The sequence below is a fragment of the Polyodon spathula genome, chromosome 35 (genome assembly GCF_017654505.1).
Source record: "Polyodon spathula isolate WHYD16114869_AA chromosome 35, ASM1765450v1, whole genome shotgun sequence".
In the NCBI taxonomy this organism is placed as follows: Eukaryota; Metazoa; Chordata; class Actinopteri; order Acipenseriformes; family Polyodontidae; genus Polyodon; species Polyodon spathula.
This window is the reverse complement of record NC_054568.1, coordinates 4,569,636-4,590,708: the sequence shown is the minus strand read 5'-3', so window position 1 is coordinate 4,590,708 and position 21,073 is coordinate 4,569,636. Positions and strand designations below refer to the sequence as shown.

Genomic DNA, 21,073 nt, shown 5'->3' with positions numbered 1-21,073 from the left:
CATGCCATTAAGCAAAATATCTAAATTATGTTCATGTCAGGGTTTTTTTTTAGTCTCAATCCTAAAATTCTAGGTGACGCAAAACCTTTTAGCCATATACATACATAGATTTCTAATATTTTTAACAACATTATCGTCTTACCCGTCATTTTCCAGTGTTACAGATCTTTTCATTCTCTGCTTGGATTTAATACTTTAATTGAAAAGCCACGCAGCAAGACGAAGAGAACTACTGTTACAGAGGACAGCTTGGTCGAATACCAGCACTCCTGAAAGGAGGGATTGTTGGAATGTATAATAAGAACAGTGGCTACTGGAGGCTTATAAAAATGAATAGATACTCTTTATACCCAAGCAGACTGGCAACTCAGCACCGCTATTGTGATCCATTGTGAAAGAAGCCACATTAAACTAGATTGGAGTTAAGCGGATAAATCTCTCACTTTTCTTCTGTCGCACAGTAAGAACTGAAGGCTTACTTTTAGTTGAGGGTTTTACTCCAAACGAACGTGTAGGATAAAACAATATCGGGGGGGGGGGGTTGGAACTGGGCAAAGGACAAAGGATGTTCACTGTAGCATTCACCTGTCAGCTGTGGTGAAGAGGCAGCTCCTGTAGATTGTTAAATGCTGCTTTAATCCTGACGTCGCCACCACTGTGTTTCTTCAGAGATTTTGGGGAACATTTTACATTAAGAATGAATTACTGGGGACATGAGATCCCCTGGTCTAAACACTGTGCTTCATGGCTGTCACGGGCTCCTAACCCTGAGTGATCTACTCTGTGTGACGCTGGCTGTCGGGGCGAAGGGTGTCAGGGGGGCAGATTTTCTGATGACCTGTTAAAAACGCTTTGGTCTGGCTTCTTCAAAAGAGGCCATTGGTGATCCTGTAGTTTGTATTACATTAGACAGACATGCCTCCGTCAGTCTGCCTGCCTGTGACTTCATGGTAAAAGCATGCAAATTGCAAATATAATCAATCAATCTGTCTATCTGCCTATCTATCTATTTATCTACCTATCTATTCCATTAGAAGTGATAGTGTCTAGATAGAGATGAGATACAGCAAGCAACCACAAACTAAATAACATTGTAATCTATCCATTTAATATCCGATTAATGTCTTCTTGTCTCTCTCCGTCCCCCGTGGGTAGAAGTGCGAGTGTGTGACCTGAACCCTCAGATCTGTGGAGCGGGGCGCTGCCTAAAGCAGAGAGGAGGAACCTACACCTGTCTCTGCAACCAGGGCTACCACATCAACCCCCAGCAGACACGATGCGTGGGTAAGGAGCACAGCCACTGGGGGCAGTTCTGAGGCAGCGAGACTGAACTGCTCCCTCCCTCAGCCCCCTAAGAGAAAGGGTGCTCCCTCCTGCACCACTGCTTGCCCTGAATAGAGTCAAGTGCTCTCTCTAGTGTGTAACAGAGCGCTGTGTTGTGTTTCAGATGTAGATGAGTGCAGTCTGAGTCCACGGCCCTGCACTAATGGTCAGTGTGAGAATACAGCTGGGAGTTACCGATGCCTGTGTCAGTCTGGGTTTAGACTGGGGCCGCAAGGAGCCAGCTGCACAGGTAACTCACTGTCTAAAGGGTGCAGTATGTTAGTTAAGACGTTGTAGTTCTCAAGTACCAGCGCTAGGGCAGACTGCTTGGATTGTTAGTGTGAGCGTCTGTCTCATTTGTGTGCTCAGATACAGACGAGTGCCGGCAGTCCCCCAGCCCCTGCACTAACGCACGCTGTGAGAACACGCCCGGCAGCTACAGGTGTGTCTGCGCTGCTGGGTACCAGCTGGATCACCAGGGAGCTGAGTGCACAGGTGAGGAGGTGATCTTGTACGCTTTACCCACGTACAGCGAGGGCCAAAAGTTCTGCATCGCCCAAGAGAATTAACCACATTTTCCTTCAATAAGTCGAACGAAACCTGTTGAATAATGTTACGCTAACATTTTGAATTACATACCAGTTTCTAGTTTTCCCATATACCTAATGCATTTTTGGATACCACTAGAAAACAGCTTATCTTACTGTGCCAAAACTCTGCAAAGACATTGTTTTGCATAGGTTCTTGAGAGTATCAGATTCTAGGTCCTCTCCCTTTGTCAATGACTTCAATAAGCTTTGAACAAAGCAGCTGCTGCCAGCTCTCATATCCTGTGCTGTCTTTCCCTCCCTCAGATATCAATGAGTGTGAGAATGCTTTAACCTGCCCTGGTCAGGAATGTGTTAATTCCGCTGGCTCCTTCCAGTGTGTGCGCTGCCAGCCTGGTTACAAGCTACAGAACGGCAGATGTACAGGTACATCAAATGCCAAATGCTTGCCTGTGATTGCCTGTGCCCATTGGAAGCAATATACCACTGTATGCAACGTGCCATCTGTTTTCTACGTCAATATTTAAGACGAAAAACGGACACCAATGTGACATTTTTAAATCTAACATGAAATACTGTGCTATTAATTATGGCTTCTGGTAGACTTGCGATACAGTTTTGAGAGAAGTGGTGTTTCTTTCTCTAGTGTGTAACACAGCGCTGTGTTGTGTTTCAGATGTAAATGAGTGCAGTCTGAGTCCACGGCCCTGCACTAATGGTCAGTGTGAGAATACAGCTGGGAGTTACCGATGCCTGTGTCAGTCTGGGTTTAGACTGGGGCCGCAAGGAGCCAGCTGCACAGGTAACTCACTGTCTAAAGGGCTCATTACCTCTTAATGTAAGAGAAACTCTCCAAATTACGTATTAACTTCTTATAAAAATCACACAAAGGAAGATTGTACTCAGGAACAGCTTTCAAATGAAAAATGTTTGTATTTTTGTAAGACATAACTTTTGCCTCACTTGCCCGTTTCAGATATTGACGAATGCCGCCTGACGCCACGACCTTGCTCCATTGGCCAATGTGAGAACACAGCGGGCAGCTATAGATGTGTGTGTCCCATCGGCTACAAACTGAACTCTCAGGCAACCCAGTGCGTAGGTGAGCTGAGCGCCAGGAGTTTAATGGATCAGTTTATCAAACCAAGCACTGTCACCTTGTCAGAGAAAGCCTTCACCGCTACAATCACACACAGGTTGAGAAGTGGTCCGAAAAAAACAAAACAAAGTAAAGCAATCTCCAACAAGAATCCATCATTCTGCTAGTCTATACACAACACTGCACATCAGAAAACACAATCCTTGCTTCCTGACTATACCTATATAGACAAGTGCTCTTTCTTTCTCTGTAGTGTGTAACAGAGCGCTGTGTTGTGTTTCAGATGTAGATGAGTGCAGTCTGAGTCCGCGGCCCTGCACTAACGGTCAGTGTGAGAATACAGCTGGGAGTTACCGATGCCTGTGTCAGTCTGGGTTTAGACTGGGGCCGCAAGGAGCCAGCTGCACAGGTAACTCACTGTCTAAAGGGTGCAGTATGTTAGTTAAGACGTTGTAGTTCTCAAGTACCAGCGCTAGGGCAGACTGCTTGGATTGTTAGTGTGAGCGTCTGTCTCATTTGTGTGCTCAGATACAGACGAGTGCCGGCAGTCCCCCAGCCCCTGCACTAACGCACGCTGTGAGAACACGCCCGGCAGCTACAGGTGTGTCTGCGCTGCTGGATACCAGCTGGATCACCAGGGAGCTGAGTGCACAGGTGAGGAGGTGATCTTGAACGCTTTACCCACGTACAGCGAGGGCCAAAAGTTCTGCATCACCCAAGAGAATTAACTACCGTAAAATATGGTGTATAAGTCGTCCCAGTGTAAAAGTCGCCCCTCATTTTGAAACCAATTTCAGGAAAAAGCCTATAGGTCGCACTGATGTATAAGTGGATCCCCCCTTTTTAGGACCCCCTAAAAACACCTAGAACACAGACTTATACAAAGGTTTTTTTTTTCCGTAAGTCTGCTTCATCAAGATGAATGAAACCTGCTGAATAATGTTATGTCAATGCATTGAATTACACACCGCTTTGTAGTTTTCACATACACTGAACGCAGTTTTGGATACCACTTGAAAACTGCTTATCCTATTATGCTGAAACTCTTCAATGACTTCAATAAGCTTTGAACACAACAGCTGCTGCCAGCTCTCATATCCCGTGCTGTCTTTCCCTCCCTCAGATATCAACGAGTGTGAGAATGCTGCAGCCTGCCCTGGTCAGGAATGTATTAACTCCGCTGGCTCCTTCCAGTGTGTGCGCTGCCAGCCTGGTTACAAGCTACAGAACGGCAGATGCACAGGTACATCAAATTCCCAATGCTTGCCTGTGATTGCCTGTGCCCATTGGAAGCAATGTACCACTGTATGCAACGTGCCATCTGTTTTCTAAGTCAATATTTAAGACGAAAAACGGACACCAATGTGACATTTTTAAATCTAACATGAAATACTGTGCTATTAATTATGGCTTCTGGTAGACTTGCGATATAGTTTTGAGAGGAAGTGTTGTTTCTTTCTCTGTAGTGTGTAACAGAGCGCTGTGTTGTGTTTCAGATGTAGATGAGTGCAGTCTGAGTCCGCGGCCCTGCACTAACGGTCAGTGTGAGAATACAGCTGGGAGTTACCGATGCCTGTGTCCGACTGGGTTTAGACTGGGGCCGCAAGGAGCCAGCTGCACAGGTAACTCACTGTCTAAAGGGTGCAGTATGTTAGTTAAGACGTTGTAGTTCTCAAGTACCAGCGCTAGGGCAGACTGCTTGGATTGTTAGTGTGAGCGTCTGTCTCATTTGTGTGCTCAGATACAGACGAGTGCCGGCAGTCCCCCAGCCCCTGCACTAACGCACGCTGTGAGAACACGCCCGGCAGCTACAGGTGTGTCTGCGCTGCTGGGTACCAGCTGGATCACCAGGGAGCTGAGTGCACAGGTGAGGAGGTGATCTTGTACGCTTTACCCACGTACAGCGAGGGCCAAAAGTTCTGCATCACCCAAGAGAATTAACCACATTTTCCTTCAATAAGTCGAACGAAACCTGTTGAATAATGTTACGCTAACATTTTGAATTACATACCAGTTTCTAGTTTTCCCATATACCTAATGCATTTTTGGATACCACTAGAAAACCGCTTATCTTATTGTGCCAAAACTCTGCAAAGACATTGTTTTGCATAGGTTCTTGAGAGTATCAGCTTCTAGGTCCTCTCCCTTTGTCAATGACTTCAATAAGCTTTGAACAAAGCAGCTGCTGCCAGCTCTCATATCCCGTGCTGTCTTTCCCTCCCTCAGATATCAATGAGTGTGAGAATGCTTTAACCTGCCCTGGTCAGGAATGTGTTAACTCCGCTGGCTCCTTCCAGTGTGTGCGCTGCCAGCCTGGTTACAAGCTACAGAACGGCAGATGTACAGGTACATCAAATTCCCAATGCTTGCCTGTGATTGCCTGTGCCCATTGGAAGCAATGTACCACTGTATGCAACGTGCCATCTGTTTCTATGTCAATATTTAAGATGGAAAACAGACACCAATGTGACATTTTTAAATCTAACATGAAATACTGTGCTATTAATTATGGCTTCTGGTAGACTTGCGATATAGTTTTGAGAGAAGTGTTGTTTCTTTCTCTAGTGTGTAACACAGCGCTGTGTTGTGTTTCAGATGTAAATGAGTGCAGTCTGAGTCCGCGGCCCTGCACTAATGGTCAGTGTGAGAATACAGCTGGGAGTTACCGATGCCTGTGTCAGTCTGGGTTTAGACTGGGGCCGCAAGGAGCCAGCTGCACAGGTAACTCACTGTCTAAAGGGCTCATTACCTCTTAATGTAAGAGAAACTCTCCAAATTACGTATTAACTTCTTATAAAAATCACACAAAGGAAGATTGTACTCAGGAACAGCTTTCAAATGAAAAATATTTGTATTTTTGTAAGACATAACTTTTGCCTCACTTGCCCGTTTCAGATATTGACGAATGCCGCCTGACGCCACGGCCTTGCTCCATTGGCCAATGTGAGAACACAGCGGGCAGCTATAGATGTGTGTGTCCCATCGGCTACAGACTGAACTCACAGGCAACCCAGTGCGTAGGTGAGCTGAGCGCCAGGAGTTTAATGGATCAGTTTATCAAACCAAGCATTGTCACCTTATCAGAGAAAGAGCCTTTTATTTTTTTTTAAAACCCATAAAGAACAGTTAATAATCAGTTCACTGCTAGTATAAGGAATATCGCCTGCATTGTCAAACAGGTAACACAGCAATAACGATCCATGATGTGGTACAGAACAGAAAAGCCAGAACTTTTTAAGTTCTCCCTGCAGTGATTTAGAGGACAGATCTCAAACCCCCCCAGTGCACTAGAGCAGATGTTTTGAAAAGAACTTTGAAACAAACTTTAAAGTTCTAAGTGTAAGGATGTTAAAAATGAAAGGAAAAGTGACTGCCACGTTATTTGAATAGTTGTAGCAACACATGGAGATGTAAAATGCTATATTTTTTCGGAACCCTGCTACTTACTCTTTAAGTGGTTCTGTAAAAATGCAGGAATAAATATTAATGCTGATTCCGAAACGCAATTCTTAGTGGTCCCCACCTTGGAAGAAAACGTCCGGGAATCACTGCAATCACACACAATCAGAAACTTCGAAAGCATGACTTCTCAAGTACCAGCGCTAGGGCAGACTGCTTGGATTGTTAGTGTGAGCGTCTGTCTCATTTGTGTGCTCAGATGCAGACGAGTGCCGGCAGTCCCCCAGCCCCTGCACTAACGCACGCTGTGAGAACACGCCCGGCAGCTACAGGTGTGTCTGCGCTGCTGGATACCAGCTGGATCACCAGGGAGCTGAGTGCACAGGTGAGGTGGTGATCTTGTACGCTTTACCCACGTATATTCTTGCTGTAATACTGGGTGACAGGACGGCGAACGTCTGTATGTGGGTAACATTGGTAACAATAGAAGTGAACAGACCCAGGCTGTGTGAGGGCTGATACTGCCCACACAGGCGAAATGTACGCTCTGATTGGCCTAAAGATCCTGAGTAGTCTATAATGTTGCAAACATTGACAGTGTCCCAGTGCTTCCCTGTGATTTACAATGCAACCACAAATCTGAAATTAAGTCTCGTTTTACCTTCAGGGTCCATATCCCTGGTGATAGTGGAGCCGCTGGGGTTTCCAACTGTATGAATATCACTTGTGTTTTTGGATAACTCTAGAGAACCGCTGATCCTACTGTGCTGAAACTCTGCATTGTTTTTGCATTGTTTTTTGCATAGACATTGTTTTGCACAGGTTCTTGAGAGTATCAGATTCTAGGTCACCTCCCTTTGTCAATGACTTCAATAAGCTTTGAACACAGCAGCTGCTGCCAGCTCTCATATCCCGTGCTGTCTTTCCCTCCCTCAGATATCAATGAGTGTGAGAATGCTTTAACCTGCCCTGGTCAGGAATGTGTTAACTCCGCTGGCTCCTTCCAGTGTGTGCGCTGCCAGCCTGGTTACCAGCTACAGAACGGCAGATGTACAGGTACATCAAATTCCCAATGCTTGCCTGTGATTGCCTGTGCCCATTGGAAGCAAAGTACCACTGAATGCAACGTGCCATCTCTTTTCTAAGTCAATATTGAATATGCCTCAGCCTGAATTAAATCAAACTGCATGGTGGGGCTAAAGCTGCACTTTCTAATGTATGTTTAGAAGTGTTCAGTCCTCTAATCAAATTGAGAGTGAATTCCTTGCACACTTTTTGCTGTATCATACAAATAGCATAAGAGAAAAAGTGTCAACTTCATAAGAGGTAGCCTGCGAACACAAGTCATAAAATCTAACAAAAACAACCTGATATGAACGTGCTTAATCTGGTTTTATAGAACTTTAAACATCTAGAATGCTTTGTCATTAACATTCAGAGTGCGAGATCTACACTCACAGCGAACCTTTCAAGTGTATTTACTGTGAATAGGTTCCAATGGGGATGTGACTTGTAATATATAACCCATCTATCTGTCTAACTACCTCTTGCACTGTTTTCCAAGCATCATAATTAAATTAAAGCCAAGATCATTTGGGAAGTGTACCAGGCCTCCATCAGGATATTGTTAGCTTGCAGAATGCCTTTGGCAGCACTGTTTGTCACTAACTAACTATTAAAAACAGATTTGTGGAATACAGCCAATCATGTCTAATTCATCAGCACCATACGATTTCCAACCACTTCAGGCTTTTCTGGCTATCATTGTGAAAATCTCATTAGGCCATTACATTATCCTGTTGTTACCCAAGGTAAAAGCATAGCTAAGTGTAATGCAGCACTGGTAAGCGCCAGGTGACTTGCAATTGTTACAAGGTAACACATTATTTTTACATACAGTTACCCATTTATACAGCTGGGTTTTTACTGGCGCAATCTAGGTAAAGTGCCCTGCTCAAGGGTACAGCAGCAGCGTCCCTCACCTGGGATTGAACCCACAACCCTCCAGAGCCCTAACCACTACGCCACACTGCTGCCCATATGGAAAAACTAAAATATGATCAATATACTTGCAGTAATAGCATACTCTACACATAGTATTATAGGACCAAATCCAGTAGCATTAGTGGATCAGATCCAACTTCACTTCTGCTAGGGTGCTATTGCTCCTTGTAAACTAGCATTACATTCTAAAATATAACGTCACGTGTCCCAACGTGTTACTACTACTGTTTAAATAAAGTACCTGTCATTTTCACTGTTAACAACTTGACAACTTCTTACATTTATGACTTAAAAATCAAAAAGCTCTTTTTTCACAGCTCTTTTCAAAATGTCTGCTCTAGTGCACTGGGGATTTGAGATCCGTCTTCTAAATCACTGCAGGAAGAGTGATTTAAAAAAAAAAAAAAAAAAAACCTGTTTGTGAGCAATAATCCTTACACTATCAGTGCACTAGAGCGGGCATTCTGAAAAGAGCTTTGAAACAGGATGTTAATAACGCAAAGAAAAATGACAGGTACGTTATTTATACAGTTGTAGCAACACATGAAGACAGGTTTCACATCAGAGAAAACCCAGCTGAGACAGAACCAAGAACTCCAGCTATAAAACCCAGTCTTGAAAAAGGGACTTTTGTAGATTCCAGATCAACAGTATCCCTTATTATAAAACATTACAAGGACTGTAATACATGTCTGTGTTGTTTTTGAATTAGACAGAGAGATAAGCAGAGAGGTACAGTACCGGCACAAATTCTGGCAACAAAAAATGATTTACAGCAAGACTGGGGGTGGAGACTGCATTGCCCATTTTTCCTCGCTCAGACCTCTTACTAACTAAACACCCTGGCATCTCTGAATATATAATAGTCTCCTCTTTAAAAAACTATGCTAAATATTTTAATGAGCAAGATATCTCACATGTAGAATGGTAGCCCCAAAATGTTCTCCTTGTTGCCGGATAACTTCACTCAGACTGCTTGCTCGCTACATATCTTTATATCCCTGAATAGAAAACAATCAAAACACCTGCATATGTAGCACACACTCTTGCCTAAATGGGCTCTCAAAACAGATTTAACGAACAGTGTAAACAGACATCCTCGCCCCCCCCTCCCCCCAGTGGCCCTCCACCCCAATGACAGTGTTATGGCAGGTTTTTTCAAACCTGTTATGCTTCTAGCCATTGGTTTTTAGATCGGTGCAGTTCGTCATGGTTTAAAATTGTCTCGTCTGTGCTCCCACAGACGTGGATGAGTGTCGGGGCTTGTCAGTCTGCGGCACTAATGGGCAGTGCTTGAACACAGACGGCTCCTTCCGCTGTGACTGCAAGATCGGATTCAGGTCAGACAGCAGTGGGCGACAGTGCAGGGGTGAGTCTTTAAGGGGTACATTGGGAATAATACCCCCCCCCCCCCCCCGGTGGTAACCCCCCCCCTTGATTTTTAACTAATGCACCTAAACAATGCACCTAAACAGGAATGGAAATAAGACTCCTGTTGCATCAGGTTTTTCGACACTTAAGCTGTGGTTGGGAGGCTGCTATCCTCATGCTAAAAACCATTAGTGACCTAAATGGTGCTTTTAAAATACGTTTGATCCCCACTGTTGTTCCTGAAAATGTATGTTCACGTCACAATGCAAAACACTACCTTAAAAACATTACATATACCAACAATTCTACTAGAATAAGACTCCTATTACATAGCAGTTTGATCCATTCCTGGTTTTACCACAGGCTTAAAAGGACACACCTGAGCTTGTTACATATGGCTCGTAGTAAAACCTGGAGTGGTTGAAACTGCTATGCAATAGGAATCGTATTTCTATCGCTGTACAAAATGTACATTTAAAGCAAAAGCTCTCTGATTTCTGGGGAAGACCTGAATTTTATATGAGCCCTAGCCCCCTGCTGGATTACAAACACATTGTGCTTTGGCACACAATGAACGCATGACCTCCTCCCGCCTGCTCCCTGCAGATATCAACGAGTGTCTGGAAGGGGACTTCTGTTTCCCGCACGGCGAATGTCTCAACACTGAAGGGTCGTACAGCTGTCTGTGTTCCGAAGGATACAAAGCCACCCCAGACAGAGGCTTCTGTATAGGTAGGAAATCGCCGTGCGGAATGCAGTTCTAGGTTGGGAGCATTCCGACAGCCGCTTCCCATTGTAGGGTGCCGCCGTTGGTACAGCGCCCCTAGAAACAGTGGCTGTAGAGCTGTTTTAACTCCCTTTTTGTTTCCCAGATGTGGATGAGTGTGCCAGGCCGGAGCTGTGCCAGGATGGCAGTTGTACCAACACCCTGGGCTCCTTCGAGTGTGCGTGCCAACCCGGCTTTGCCACCAATCCAGAAAAGACTGCCTGCCTTGGTAAGCTCTCCATTTTTCTTCCAAGGATAGAGTCACCACATGACTCCATGTGCACTAGGACACTTTGGGACAGTTTAAGCTTTTCAACACCCCAGTGCATTCTGGTAAGTGCCCAGTGCATTCTGGTAAATGTAGTCCTGCTGTGAAAGGTACCCGAGACATACCAGAGTGCATTGCCAGGGTTTCAGAACATATATTTCTTTCATGCAAACCCATTAATCTGAGCAAAACTTGGATGCTAATTACAGTTCAGGGTAGATTTTCCTGCCTTGTTTTTTCAGACGTTGATGAGTGTGCAGAGTCGAGGGGAGCGGTGTGTGGACCCCGACGTTGTGAGAACACCATCGGCTCCTTCCATTGCATCACTTCCTGTGAGCCCGGCCACAGGGTCACTGCCAGTGGGGACTGTGTGGGTAAGCAGCCGCAAGCCCCCTGCTGGACAATAAACTCACTACAACCTCTTTCTTAAAAGTCTTGATGGACAAACACATTACAGTTGTCGTAGCCAGTCGATAGACAATCAAGTCATTCTAACTGCTTTCTATATTAGTCCCCGCTACATACACAACAATGGAAGTATAAAATACACAACGCCCAAACTGGGTTGTGTTGAAAACACAATAAGTACACGTTTATAACACAAAACCATTCAAATTCCATTTAGTTGGGCTTAAACGAGTAGCTGATTTAAAGCCACTCCAGATGGAGGCTCTTGCGTAGGTAGGAAAGTGGCCCACAGAATATGGTACCGTGGGTTTACATGAAACACATGTTCCAGCTGGGGGCTCTTGTGATAAGGCTGGAATTTTAAAAGAGACTTCAGCTCCAGCTGCCCCGCAGTTCAGCTGCCTTTTTCCACTGATCTGTCAAAACACTGCAGCCCAGGTCATATGGTACTCATCACCTGTGCCTTTGTCTGTAAGATTACAGAACACATGGCTGCAGTATTTCATGCGCTCTGCAGGATTGAAAAAGGGGAAGGGTAGTGGCAGGAGAACGTTGTTTCTGCATTCGTGATAAAGGAGCTTTAAAACCGAATCCCACCAATAGAATCAGAGCACCACACAACGTTGCCTGGTACAATTGCATATGTCACATACTTTCCTACAGCAATCCAGATGTGATCTAAATCAGCATAACAGCAGTTTGGAATTGTTACAAAACAGGGTCGGGGTCAATTCCTGTTTTTCCATTCCAGTTCCTTTTGAAAAATCAATTCCCAATCCTTCGAAGCACTTGGAATAGGAATTGACGTTTCAGAGACAGAAAAAAACTGCTTTCATTGGAAGCCAAATTAATGGACTAAGAAAAAGTGACTTCAGTTTAACTAGTTTGTTTAGCTAAAGGAACTGAGCCCAACCCAACCGAAAATTTGCTATGCTCCATTACCAATAAGATGCTGTTCAAATTGGTAGAAGACCTGGCACAATGCTGCCCCTTTTTCCGTTTCAGATATCAACGAGTGTGCGAACAACACCGTCTGCGGTGACCACGCCTTCTGCCAGAACCTGATTGGCTCGTACCAGTGTTTGTGTGACCAGGGCTACGAGGCAGGACGAAATGGGCAGACCTGTGTGGGTACGGGAAACACTGTTAGTTCTTATTGGACGAACAGGCACTAACAACTCATAAAATGCCAGAATTCTGTGCCAGGGCGCAAAAACCAAATTCAAGTCAAGGGACCTTAAAATGGAAATTATAAATCACATATCAGAAATCACAATATCTGATCCTTTGAGGAATGGAAATAAGACTCCCATTGCACAACGGTTGCACTATGAGTTTAATAAGACACACAGGAACTTGTTACCTACACACTGGGGCTAATCAGGCTTGTAGTAAAACCTGGAATGGGTGAAACTGCTGTGGAATAGGAGTCTTATTTCCATCCCAGGTGGTATCTCGCCCCTCAGTGTATCAAGTATACCAGGAAGGTTAACAGCAGCAGTTAAGTGCCCCCCCTCTCTCTGGCTCCCTCTAGATGTGAATGAGTGCGACAGCATGCAAGGTGCCTGCGGGGCAGCGCGCTGTGAAAACGTGGAGGGTTCCTTCCTGTGTATCTGCGGCCGGGACAGTGAGGAGTTCGACCCCCGAACGGGACAGTGCATCAGCCGGAATGGGGAAGGTAACAAATGCTGGGTAGTGTCGTGAGATCCACTGCCGTTACAGATTCTGAGGTTAAACGCTCTATAACTATGAATGCACATTCACTGGTATGTGTGTATAAATTGTATTGTAACCTTCAATACTGTATCCTTTGCATTGCACAGCATCTAGAACTTTATCCCAAGCAAAATAAAATGCACTAGACACGATCTACAAAATGGAACATGATGATGGAAAACTGGGTTTGTTATTAATTAGCCAACTTTGATGGTCAGTGCTGCCATCTTGTGGTCGAAAGTGGAATGACTCGTCTTCGCAGCATTGCATGGTATTATGATTTCCTTTCTCCAGCCCAGAGGCTTCCCACTGGGGGAGCACCTAGACCAGAACCCTCCCTTCCACGCAGTGATGTCAGAGAGTGCTACTACAACACCCGTGACGCAAACGTGTGCCAAAACGTACTGAAGCGCAACACCACCCTACAGGAGTGCTGCTGTACTGTGGGGGAGGCCTGGGGGGTGAACTGTCAGCTGACTCCCTGTCCGGCACCTGGAACAGGTAAGCTACCTTCTGTACACCTGCTGCTGTAAACTCAAGCAGGCCGACGAACCTGATGTTTTTGTTAATGTACTTGCTATGTACAGTATATGCAGTTCTTTCCTGTGACAACGTGTTCAGAGTGTGTTAGGAGTGTACTTATTTCCACAAATGAAACGCCAGCCTTCAAATGCCATTGTAATACGTGAAAATGGAACCGAATCTTCTCCCCTTTTCTCTATTAGCTGAATACCAGTCTGTGTGCCCCAGCGGAAAGGGATATGTGACCTCTGCTCTGGGCTCCTTCAGTTACAAAGGTGGGTGATCTTGGGTGGCCTTGCTTGCAGAATCCTCATTGTGTAACACATTCTGTTCAGTAAATGTTGTATTAACATTCAAGGGCAGTATCTGAAATGAACTAGCAATAGGGTTAGCATGTGCCTCCATGTGCTCTGTGGCAGTTCGGGCTTTGCCGCTCACTCTTCAACGCATTGTGTTTCAGATGTAGATGAGTGCACACTTTTCAGTGCTGCAGTGTGTAAGAATGGCGTGTGTGTGAACACGATCCCGGGCTACTCCTGCTACTGTCCCAACGGATACTACTACGATCAAACGCAACTGGAGTGCGTGGGTAAGAGACAGCGCGGCTGTACCTGTCAGGAAAATGATCTGCAAATAAGTGTCCACAATACCAATCGTTATGCTACTAAGTTTCCATTTATTGATTCCAAGTACAGCTTAAACATTATCGTTAGACACAAAAGTGTAGCACTTGGTTATAAACATAAAACAGATCACGTAATGTTCTGGGAAAAAGCTCAGGTGCAGGGATGGTCTGTCGTCAGGAGAGGATTCAGGTAGCTTTTTTTTTGTATATCTTACCTAGCTGCGTGTGCATGAAACTGACCTCTGCTTGTTGTCGTAGCAATATCTGAACATTATCAATTACTTGGCGTGAGTTACAATATTGTTCCAGAGCCAGAACATATACAGTAAAATAAATCCATTATAACCATATTCACTTGTGAAAAGTGTAGGCTTTCAAGCACTCAGCGTCAATTCACAGAACTCTCTGCATGCACTTCAGATCGTATTTCTGGCAATAAGAAATGCCAGTATGCAAGTCTTTGGAATATAAAAGTGAAGGCACTGTGCACAGCAAGTTCTTGTCCATTTCAAACCCTACCCACTTGAATAAAAAAATACAGATCCATCTGTAAATGTGTTATCACTGCTGCTAACAGCATGTGTTTGATTGTGATGCCAGCCTGGTCCGGATTAGCGAGGGTCTCCTCCTCTGTGTGACGTTTCTGAGCCTGTTTTCTCTCTAGATAACGATGAGTGTTTGGAGGAGGAGTCCTGTCTGGGAGGGAGCTGTGTCAACACTATGGGCTCGTATTACTGCTCCTGCGAGTCCCCTCTCATCCTGGACGCAGCCCAGCGAGAGTGCATCGCTAACATCAGCCAGTCTGCCGGTACGAGGCGCAAACTCAGTGCAGGCTAGGAAGGAGAAGTCTAATAGAGGCTTATTAAGAGATTTGTGGCTATGCTGAGATCAATCTGTCTGTCTCTGTCTGTCTGTCTGTCTGTCTGTATCTGCCTATCTATCTGAATAGGCAGACAGGTAGATAGATAGATAGATAGATAGATAGATAGATAGATAGATAGATAGATAGATAGATGTTCATTAAAAAAAAGCACGACGATTATGTGGAGTGTAATGTTTTATATGATTGCTGAACATAATTAAATAATAAAGGTCATTTTCAAACCTATCTATCCATCTAATTATCTTATCCATATATATATTCGGTAGAACCTCAAAGTTATTAACACATCTGCCCTGAATGATATTCATAAGCCTGAAAAGTCTGTAACTCTGATGTTTAGTGCTTTATATTAAAAGACTACATCTTTAACATGATAAATAATACTGTATGAAAAAACAAAACAATTATTAAGCTGTGTCTGATGTCCAGGTCTAAACAGTATCCAGTAGCACAGTGTTTCTATTTTTAAGTGTGGTGTTCGGGTGACTGATCAGTTTGTAACTTTGAGTTTCTCCTGAATTTTTACATGCTGGTGTAACTATGTGCACCAGCTTGCATTGCAGGTTAAGACAAAAATTTGCTCTCGGAATCGGTGCAGTGACCCAGTATGTGCTTCCTGGGTTCTAACAGCTGTTTGTTTTCCAGATGAAAACCTGGCATACTGCTGGCAGGAGTTAGGAGAAGATTTAATTTGCAACCGGCCGTTGCTGGATAGGCAGATCACTTACACAGAGTGCTGTTGCCTGTATGGACTGGCCTGGGGTATAGAGTGTGCACTCTGCCCCGCCCAAGACTCAGGTACTCGATTTAGATAAGGAAGCACCTGCCAACCAAGCTGCTATCAGCCATCTTCCATATCTGTGTTTTTCCCATTGTGACTGAAAGTGCTTTGCACCAGGGAGATGCAGCTTTTATGTATTGCTGAATTCAAGGCAGGGATGCCTTTTGACGGACAGCTCGGTTGTGTGAAAGTGTGTGCTACATGTTGCAGGTGTTTGTAATTTTCTACCCAATCGCTTGTACACTAAACTGGCCACCTAAACATTATGGTGTAATTTTGAGCTGTGGCCACAAGAGGCCAAACCAAACCAATACAGAAAGAGATAAGATTTTGCAAAGATACACTGGTGCTGAGTTTAAGTTCTTTCTGAAATTATAGGTCCAGGGAGCAATGTGACTAAGAGCTTTTTTTTTGTTGTTTTTTACCAATGTCCATGTGCTCCTGAAGGACAGCAAAATTCAGAAATGAGAGAGTTTTCAAGCACTGGTAAAGCAATTCAAAACAGTTCCGGTACAGGAAGATGTGCGATCAACGTGATGTGATGGAATTGATCAATTCTTGGAAGGAACCGCTGATCAAAAAAACAAAAAAAAACAAAAAACAAAAAAAACACACCAATTAAGATTCACTGATGATGTTTTGACTTTTATTCCTAGTGTTTTAAAAGGTGTGAATGAATTGTTTCTACAGATGATTATGAAGCCCTGTGTGACGTCTTGAGATCCCCAGCTTATGGACCCCCTGACGAGCCCTATGCTGGGGAATATGGACCAGGCTTCAGGGGGGAATACGAACCTCCATACAGTACCGACACCTTTGCTGAACCCCCTCCTAGAGGCAGAACCCCAGACTATCTCAGACCCGGGAGGTACGAAGACTACCCCTCCCGTGGAGGTAGGCTGCCAAGCTACGGGTCACGCTCTCGCTCCGCGGCTTCATACGGACCACCCGAGGAGAGCCCATACAGACGCAGTGGGTATGGAAAGGGTTAAAAACATTTCATGAACGTTCAATACAGTCATGTTTCTTGTTTTTTTAAACTTCGTAACAGGGATGGAAATAAGACTCCTACTGCATAGCAGTTTCACCCATTCCAGAGTTTAACTGCAAGCTTGATTAGCCGCAATGTACAGGTAACAAGCTCAGGTGTGTCATCTCAGACTCATAGCAAAACCAGGAATCAATCAAACTGCTATGTAACGGGAGTTTTATTTCCATCCCTTATTGCAAAAAGAGCCACTCAAAATGAATGCATGCGAACAGCATCAAAAGCTATATTGCTTTGTTACAGCCCCAGTCAGAGCTACGATCTGGGGGATTTCGAACCTGAGCTACCCTATGCCTCAGAGCCCAGACCCCCCTTTGGCAGAGCGGAGCCCCAGGTAGATCCCTCTTACGAATCCCGTCGAGGGAGGTACAGACCCCTGAGCCCCCAGTCTGCGGGACCCCCCTTTGAGCCAGACGAGCCCTCGGCCCCTTGGCTGCAGTACAGACCCAGAGGGACGGCCCCCTACCCAGAGTACCCTGACCGGCCACTGGGGGGCATCAGGAGAGAGACCTATGAGAGTAAGCTTGCCGTTCTTGCATTTCCTGGGCTGGGGTTGATGAAAAGGGAATGGGGGGTTTGGAATTGGAATTTGGAATGGGGGTTTGGAATTGGAATTTGGAATGGGGGTTTGGAATTGGAATTTGAATTGCAAAGCAGGAACCCTGGTGCGACGGTGCTTCACGTCAATGAACTGTCCACGGGTTTTGAGGCTGGCTGTCGCGGTTTCTCTTGCAGGCAGATACGAGCAGTACGAGAGCCTGAGCGCGGAGGAGTGCGGGATACTGCACGGCTGTGAGAATGGCCGCTGCATCCGAGTGCCGGAGGGCTATACCTGTGACTGCTATGACGGTTACCACCTGGATATCACTACAATGACTTGCAGAGGTATGCACAGGACTGCCTGTCCACAGTAAAAGCACAGCACAAGGTGATAAAGCATAGTGAAAACATGGTAAAGCATAGGGAAGCATTGTAAAGCACAGAGAGGTCTGCTAAAGCATAGGGAAGCATTGTAAAGCACAGAGAGGTCTGGTAAAGCATAGAGATTACCATGGGAAAAATCAGGGCAGAGCTGCAAAAATCCAGTGGTAAACTTGGATATAAGAGTGCCTATTATACTGATACGATATCGAGATACTGTGGCAGAGTGCTTGAGTTGGTTATGCATCAACGCCATTGGGGTGTAATTATGGTTTTCAAACAACAGAATTTAAACAGCGATGGATTGGTTAACCTTTCTTGTTTCTGTACACAGATATAAACGAGTGTGAGGAGGCGGATGAGCCCTCCATCCAGTGTGTGAACGGACAGTGTCTCAACACAGACGGCTCCTATCAGTGTGTTTGCCTCCGTGGCTTTGTGATGTCAAGACAACGCAATTACTGCATCCCGGCACGACCAGGGCAGTGAGGGGATAGAACACGACACACTCACTCACTCACACGCCAAAGAGTTCAGACTTTACTGTTTCCAAACATGTTTATTCAAACACGGGGTATTTTTTTAATTCAGATATGATATAAAGGCCAGGGAGGTATTTATTTTAATTTTTGTGAATATTTAAATGATTGCTTTTTTTGTTTGTTTATTTTTAATAAGTAAACACATTCTACTTTTGCAATGACACTCTCTTTCTCTCTTTTGCTGATATATTTGCAACGTGGCAAAATCGACCAGCGTTCCCTTTATCCTCAGTGTTTTCCAACATTTTGTCTCTATCCTTCTCTGTTGACGGCAATATTATTTAATATTACGTGTTCTGTATTTTATCTTTGCATTGGTAGAGGATTCTTATTTACTGAGTAATAATAATTAAAACAAAAAAATTATTATAGACTGTTCTACATGGCTTGAAATTGTGAGAAATGTGCAGAACATTTGTCCAGTCCATTCTAACAATCTCGACCAATATCCATATTGTCATTCTTTTGTATTTAAAATAAAATTTCACTTTGGTTATTAGTATTAACTTTATCATCCAGAAGTCTTCTTACATTAAACTATATATATATATATATATATATATATATATATATATATATATATATATATATATATATATATATATTTCACCATTAATTGTGTGTGTGATGTGGGGTTTTATTCAAATGAATTCAATTCCAAAATTGACCCAAAGCACTTCCGCTGCCTCGCTGACACACTGCCCCAGATCATTCTGTAGCACAATTCAATCGAGAATCGAGCTATGCTGGACCGACTACACCTCTCACAAGCACCTCTCAAAAGCACCTCTCACAAGCATCACCCTACTCTCCCAAACTGCCTTCATCTTTCAGCTTTCTAGACTTCATTCTTCAACAAGCCTGTGTCACCCCCAAAGACAATTTCATTACAGACCCCTGATTAAATATAGTTTCAAGTGACATTCCCGCTCTCCCCTGTTTTTTTTTTTTTTTAAATGATATTTGCAGACATTCTAAATGGTTCTTAGTGCAGTTCCAGCACTTCATTTTGTGTGCTTAGGTGAGTTCAGGAGCTGTTCCAGCAACGCTGCCAAATTGTCTTTAGATAAGTAAGCTTCAGCAGCACCTAGTAAACCGAATGTATTGCCAACAAAACTTGATCCAATGCAAGATGCAGGGAAGCAAATAAGACTCCCATTGCATAGCAGTTTGATCCATTCCTGGTTTTACCATCAGTTTAACAAGACACACCTGAGCTTGTTACCTGTATATCAGGAGTGTCCAATCATTGTCTCGGATGCCCATTCCTCATTCCTAAATGAGATAATAGCTATCCCTGAGATGGCAGCACTGGCTGGTACTTGCATAACACACCCTGGCTGCTTTAAAGATATAGCGGGAGGCGACTAGAACTGAAAGCATTTCAACACAGACATAAAAAGCATGCTAAACTAACAGAAGACAGTTAAAAAAAAATACATGTCTTATTTTTTCTGTTATTGTCTTTACTCTTACACTGGCTTTTAAGTACCAAATAACACAAAAACTACAGTAGTTGTTAATTTTCTTTTCTTTGTTAGTATGTACTTCTATTAAATGCAAGGTTATATTTTTGTTTTTGTTTTTTTTAATGCAATTGTTGTATCTTTCTAATTCTATGACATGAATGGATCTCCTGAAGTATGTATGAGGTAAAGTCGGATGGTGTTGTTTTACAGTGATGTTAATTAAGCTTTGTTGTGCTATAACAGTATTTTATTAAGAGTTCTTTTTTTTCCAGAAGAAGCTAATGTTTGTAAAAAAAATCTTTTTTAAAAATACATATATCTGAAGAAGTTGTTTTGTACAATACTTCCTAAATTATATTACTGATTAGCAATTAGGTAGATTCAAAAGAAATAACATTCAGCACACAAAAATATGATATATAACGTTATGCACTGTGGACAATTGTATAGTTTCATTGTTTTCTCTTCTTTATGGTTTGTAATTCTATATGTTTATGTATACCTTTTTTTGCACACATTCCAGAATTCTTTCTTTGTATTATTTTTTAGCTTGTGTATTTGTATTTGAAAAAAAAAAGTAACCAGAAATAAGATTGATTGATTTGTAGGAGATATATATATATATATATATATATATATATATATATATATATATATATATATATATATATATATATATATAATTACAGAGTGGATTGATTAATGCAGAACAACTGTGTTAACACAAAAAACGATTGACAATGTGATACAGTCTGATTTATGTATTACACATTGCTTCTTGATTGCCTCTGCAATTGCAATGGAACAAAATTCCATTATAATTATAATTATAATTGCAATTTGCAACCGTACCAAAACAATACTGCTTTAAGGGGAATTGTAATTATGATTATACTTAGAACACGGGACGAAGGTTTACTCAGTATTCCAAGGCAGGTGGCCGAGAGTTTAGCTTTAGTGCAAAATTAAGATTGAAAACACATTTTATATAAATTGGGATTTTGAAGGGAACATTTTATCATCTTATTTTACTTTTAAAAAAAATATATACCCTGCTCATTTTTATCACTGCATTTTAAAGTAAATTGTTAAAATGACTTATTTTTTTTTTTACTGTATGGAATTTAAACAGGTATTTGAATCCTCTTTTGCTAGTTCTCCTGTGCTTTGCATGTTACTGACTTGAATTGTTTTTATCTGTAAAGCTCTTGAGATGATTTATCGCGAATGGTGCTATATAACAAATAAAGATCGATTGATTAATTGATTGATTAAAAGTCTGCTAGCTCGAATTGATCATAAAAAGGACAAAGAAAATGTAATCACACTTATAACTTCAGTTTTTCTATTTTTTTTTAGAATCCTCTAATACTATATAAC

At 43.1% G+C, this 21,073-nt stretch overlaps 1 protein-coding gene across 14 annotated transcripts in view; it reads left to right on the top strand.

Annotated features, from left to right (window-relative positions):
* LOC121303795 (latent-transforming growth factor beta-binding protein 4-like) overlaps nucleotides 1–18,730 on the top strand; it is a 36,756-nt gene extending 18,026 nt beyond the window's left edge. The window contains exons 10-40 of one of the 14 annotated variants that reach the window (XM_041234575.1): nucleotides 1,156–1,284; nucleotides 1,448–1,573; nucleotides 1,693–1,818; nucleotides 2,178–2,297; nucleotides 2,548–2,673; nucleotides 2,848–2,973; nucleotides 3,254–3,379; nucleotides 3,499–3,624; nucleotides 4,094–4,213; nucleotides 4,467–4,592; nucleotides 4,712–4,837; nucleotides 5,197–5,316; nucleotides 5,566–5,691; nucleotides 5,866–5,991; nucleotides 6,629–6,754; nucleotides 7,306–7,425; nucleotides 9,617–9,742; nucleotides 10,351–10,476; nucleotides 10,617–10,739; nucleotides 11,021–11,152; nucleotides 12,192–12,317; nucleotides 12,721–12,864; nucleotides 13,197–13,403; nucleotides 13,628–13,699; nucleotides 13,885–14,013; nucleotides 14,714–14,857; nucleotides 15,578–15,730; nucleotides 16,404–16,689; nucleotides 17,005–17,279; nucleotides 17,497–17,646; nucleotides 18,017–18,730. In XM_041234575.1, the coding sequence (XP_041090509.1) occupies nucleotides 1,156–1,284; nucleotides 1,448–1,573; nucleotides 1,693–1,818; nucleotides 2,178–2,297; nucleotides 2,548–2,673; nucleotides 2,848–2,973; nucleotides 3,254–3,379; nucleotides 3,499–3,624; nucleotides 4,094–4,213; nucleotides 4,467–4,592; nucleotides 4,712–4,837; nucleotides 5,197–5,316; nucleotides 5,566–5,691; nucleotides 5,866–5,991; nucleotides 6,629–6,754; nucleotides 7,306–7,425; nucleotides 9,617–9,742; nucleotides 10,351–10,476; nucleotides 10,617–10,739; nucleotides 11,021–11,152; nucleotides 12,192–12,317; nucleotides 12,721–12,864; nucleotides 13,197–13,403; nucleotides 13,628–13,699; nucleotides 13,885–14,013; nucleotides 14,714–14,857; nucleotides 15,578–15,730; nucleotides 16,404–16,689; nucleotides 17,005–17,279; nucleotides 17,497–17,646; nucleotides 18,017–18,171 (4,343 nt within the window). In that variant the 3' untranslated portion in view covers nucleotides 18,172–18,730. The remainder of the gene's footprint in view (nucleotides 1–1,155; nucleotides 1,285–1,447; nucleotides 1,574–1,692; nucleotides 1,819–2,177; nucleotides 2,298–2,547; nucleotides 2,674–2,847; nucleotides 2,974–3,253; nucleotides 3,380–3,498; nucleotides 3,625–4,093; nucleotides 4,214–4,466; nucleotides 4,593–4,711; nucleotides 4,838–5,196; nucleotides 5,317–5,565; nucleotides 5,692–5,865; nucleotides 5,992–6,628; nucleotides 6,755–7,305; nucleotides 7,426–9,616; nucleotides 9,743–10,350; nucleotides 10,477–10,616; nucleotides 10,740–11,020; nucleotides 11,153–12,191; nucleotides 12,318–12,720; nucleotides 12,865–13,196; nucleotides 13,404–13,627; nucleotides 13,700–13,884; nucleotides 14,014–14,713; nucleotides 14,858–15,577; nucleotides 15,731–16,403; nucleotides 16,690–17,004; nucleotides 17,280–17,496; nucleotides 17,647–18,016) is intronic. The other 13 variants (XM_041234578.1, XM_041234576.1, XM_041234577.1 and 10 more) reach the window with 13 other exon arrangements.
* Nucleotides 18,731–21,073: the final 2,343 nt, after the last annotated feature.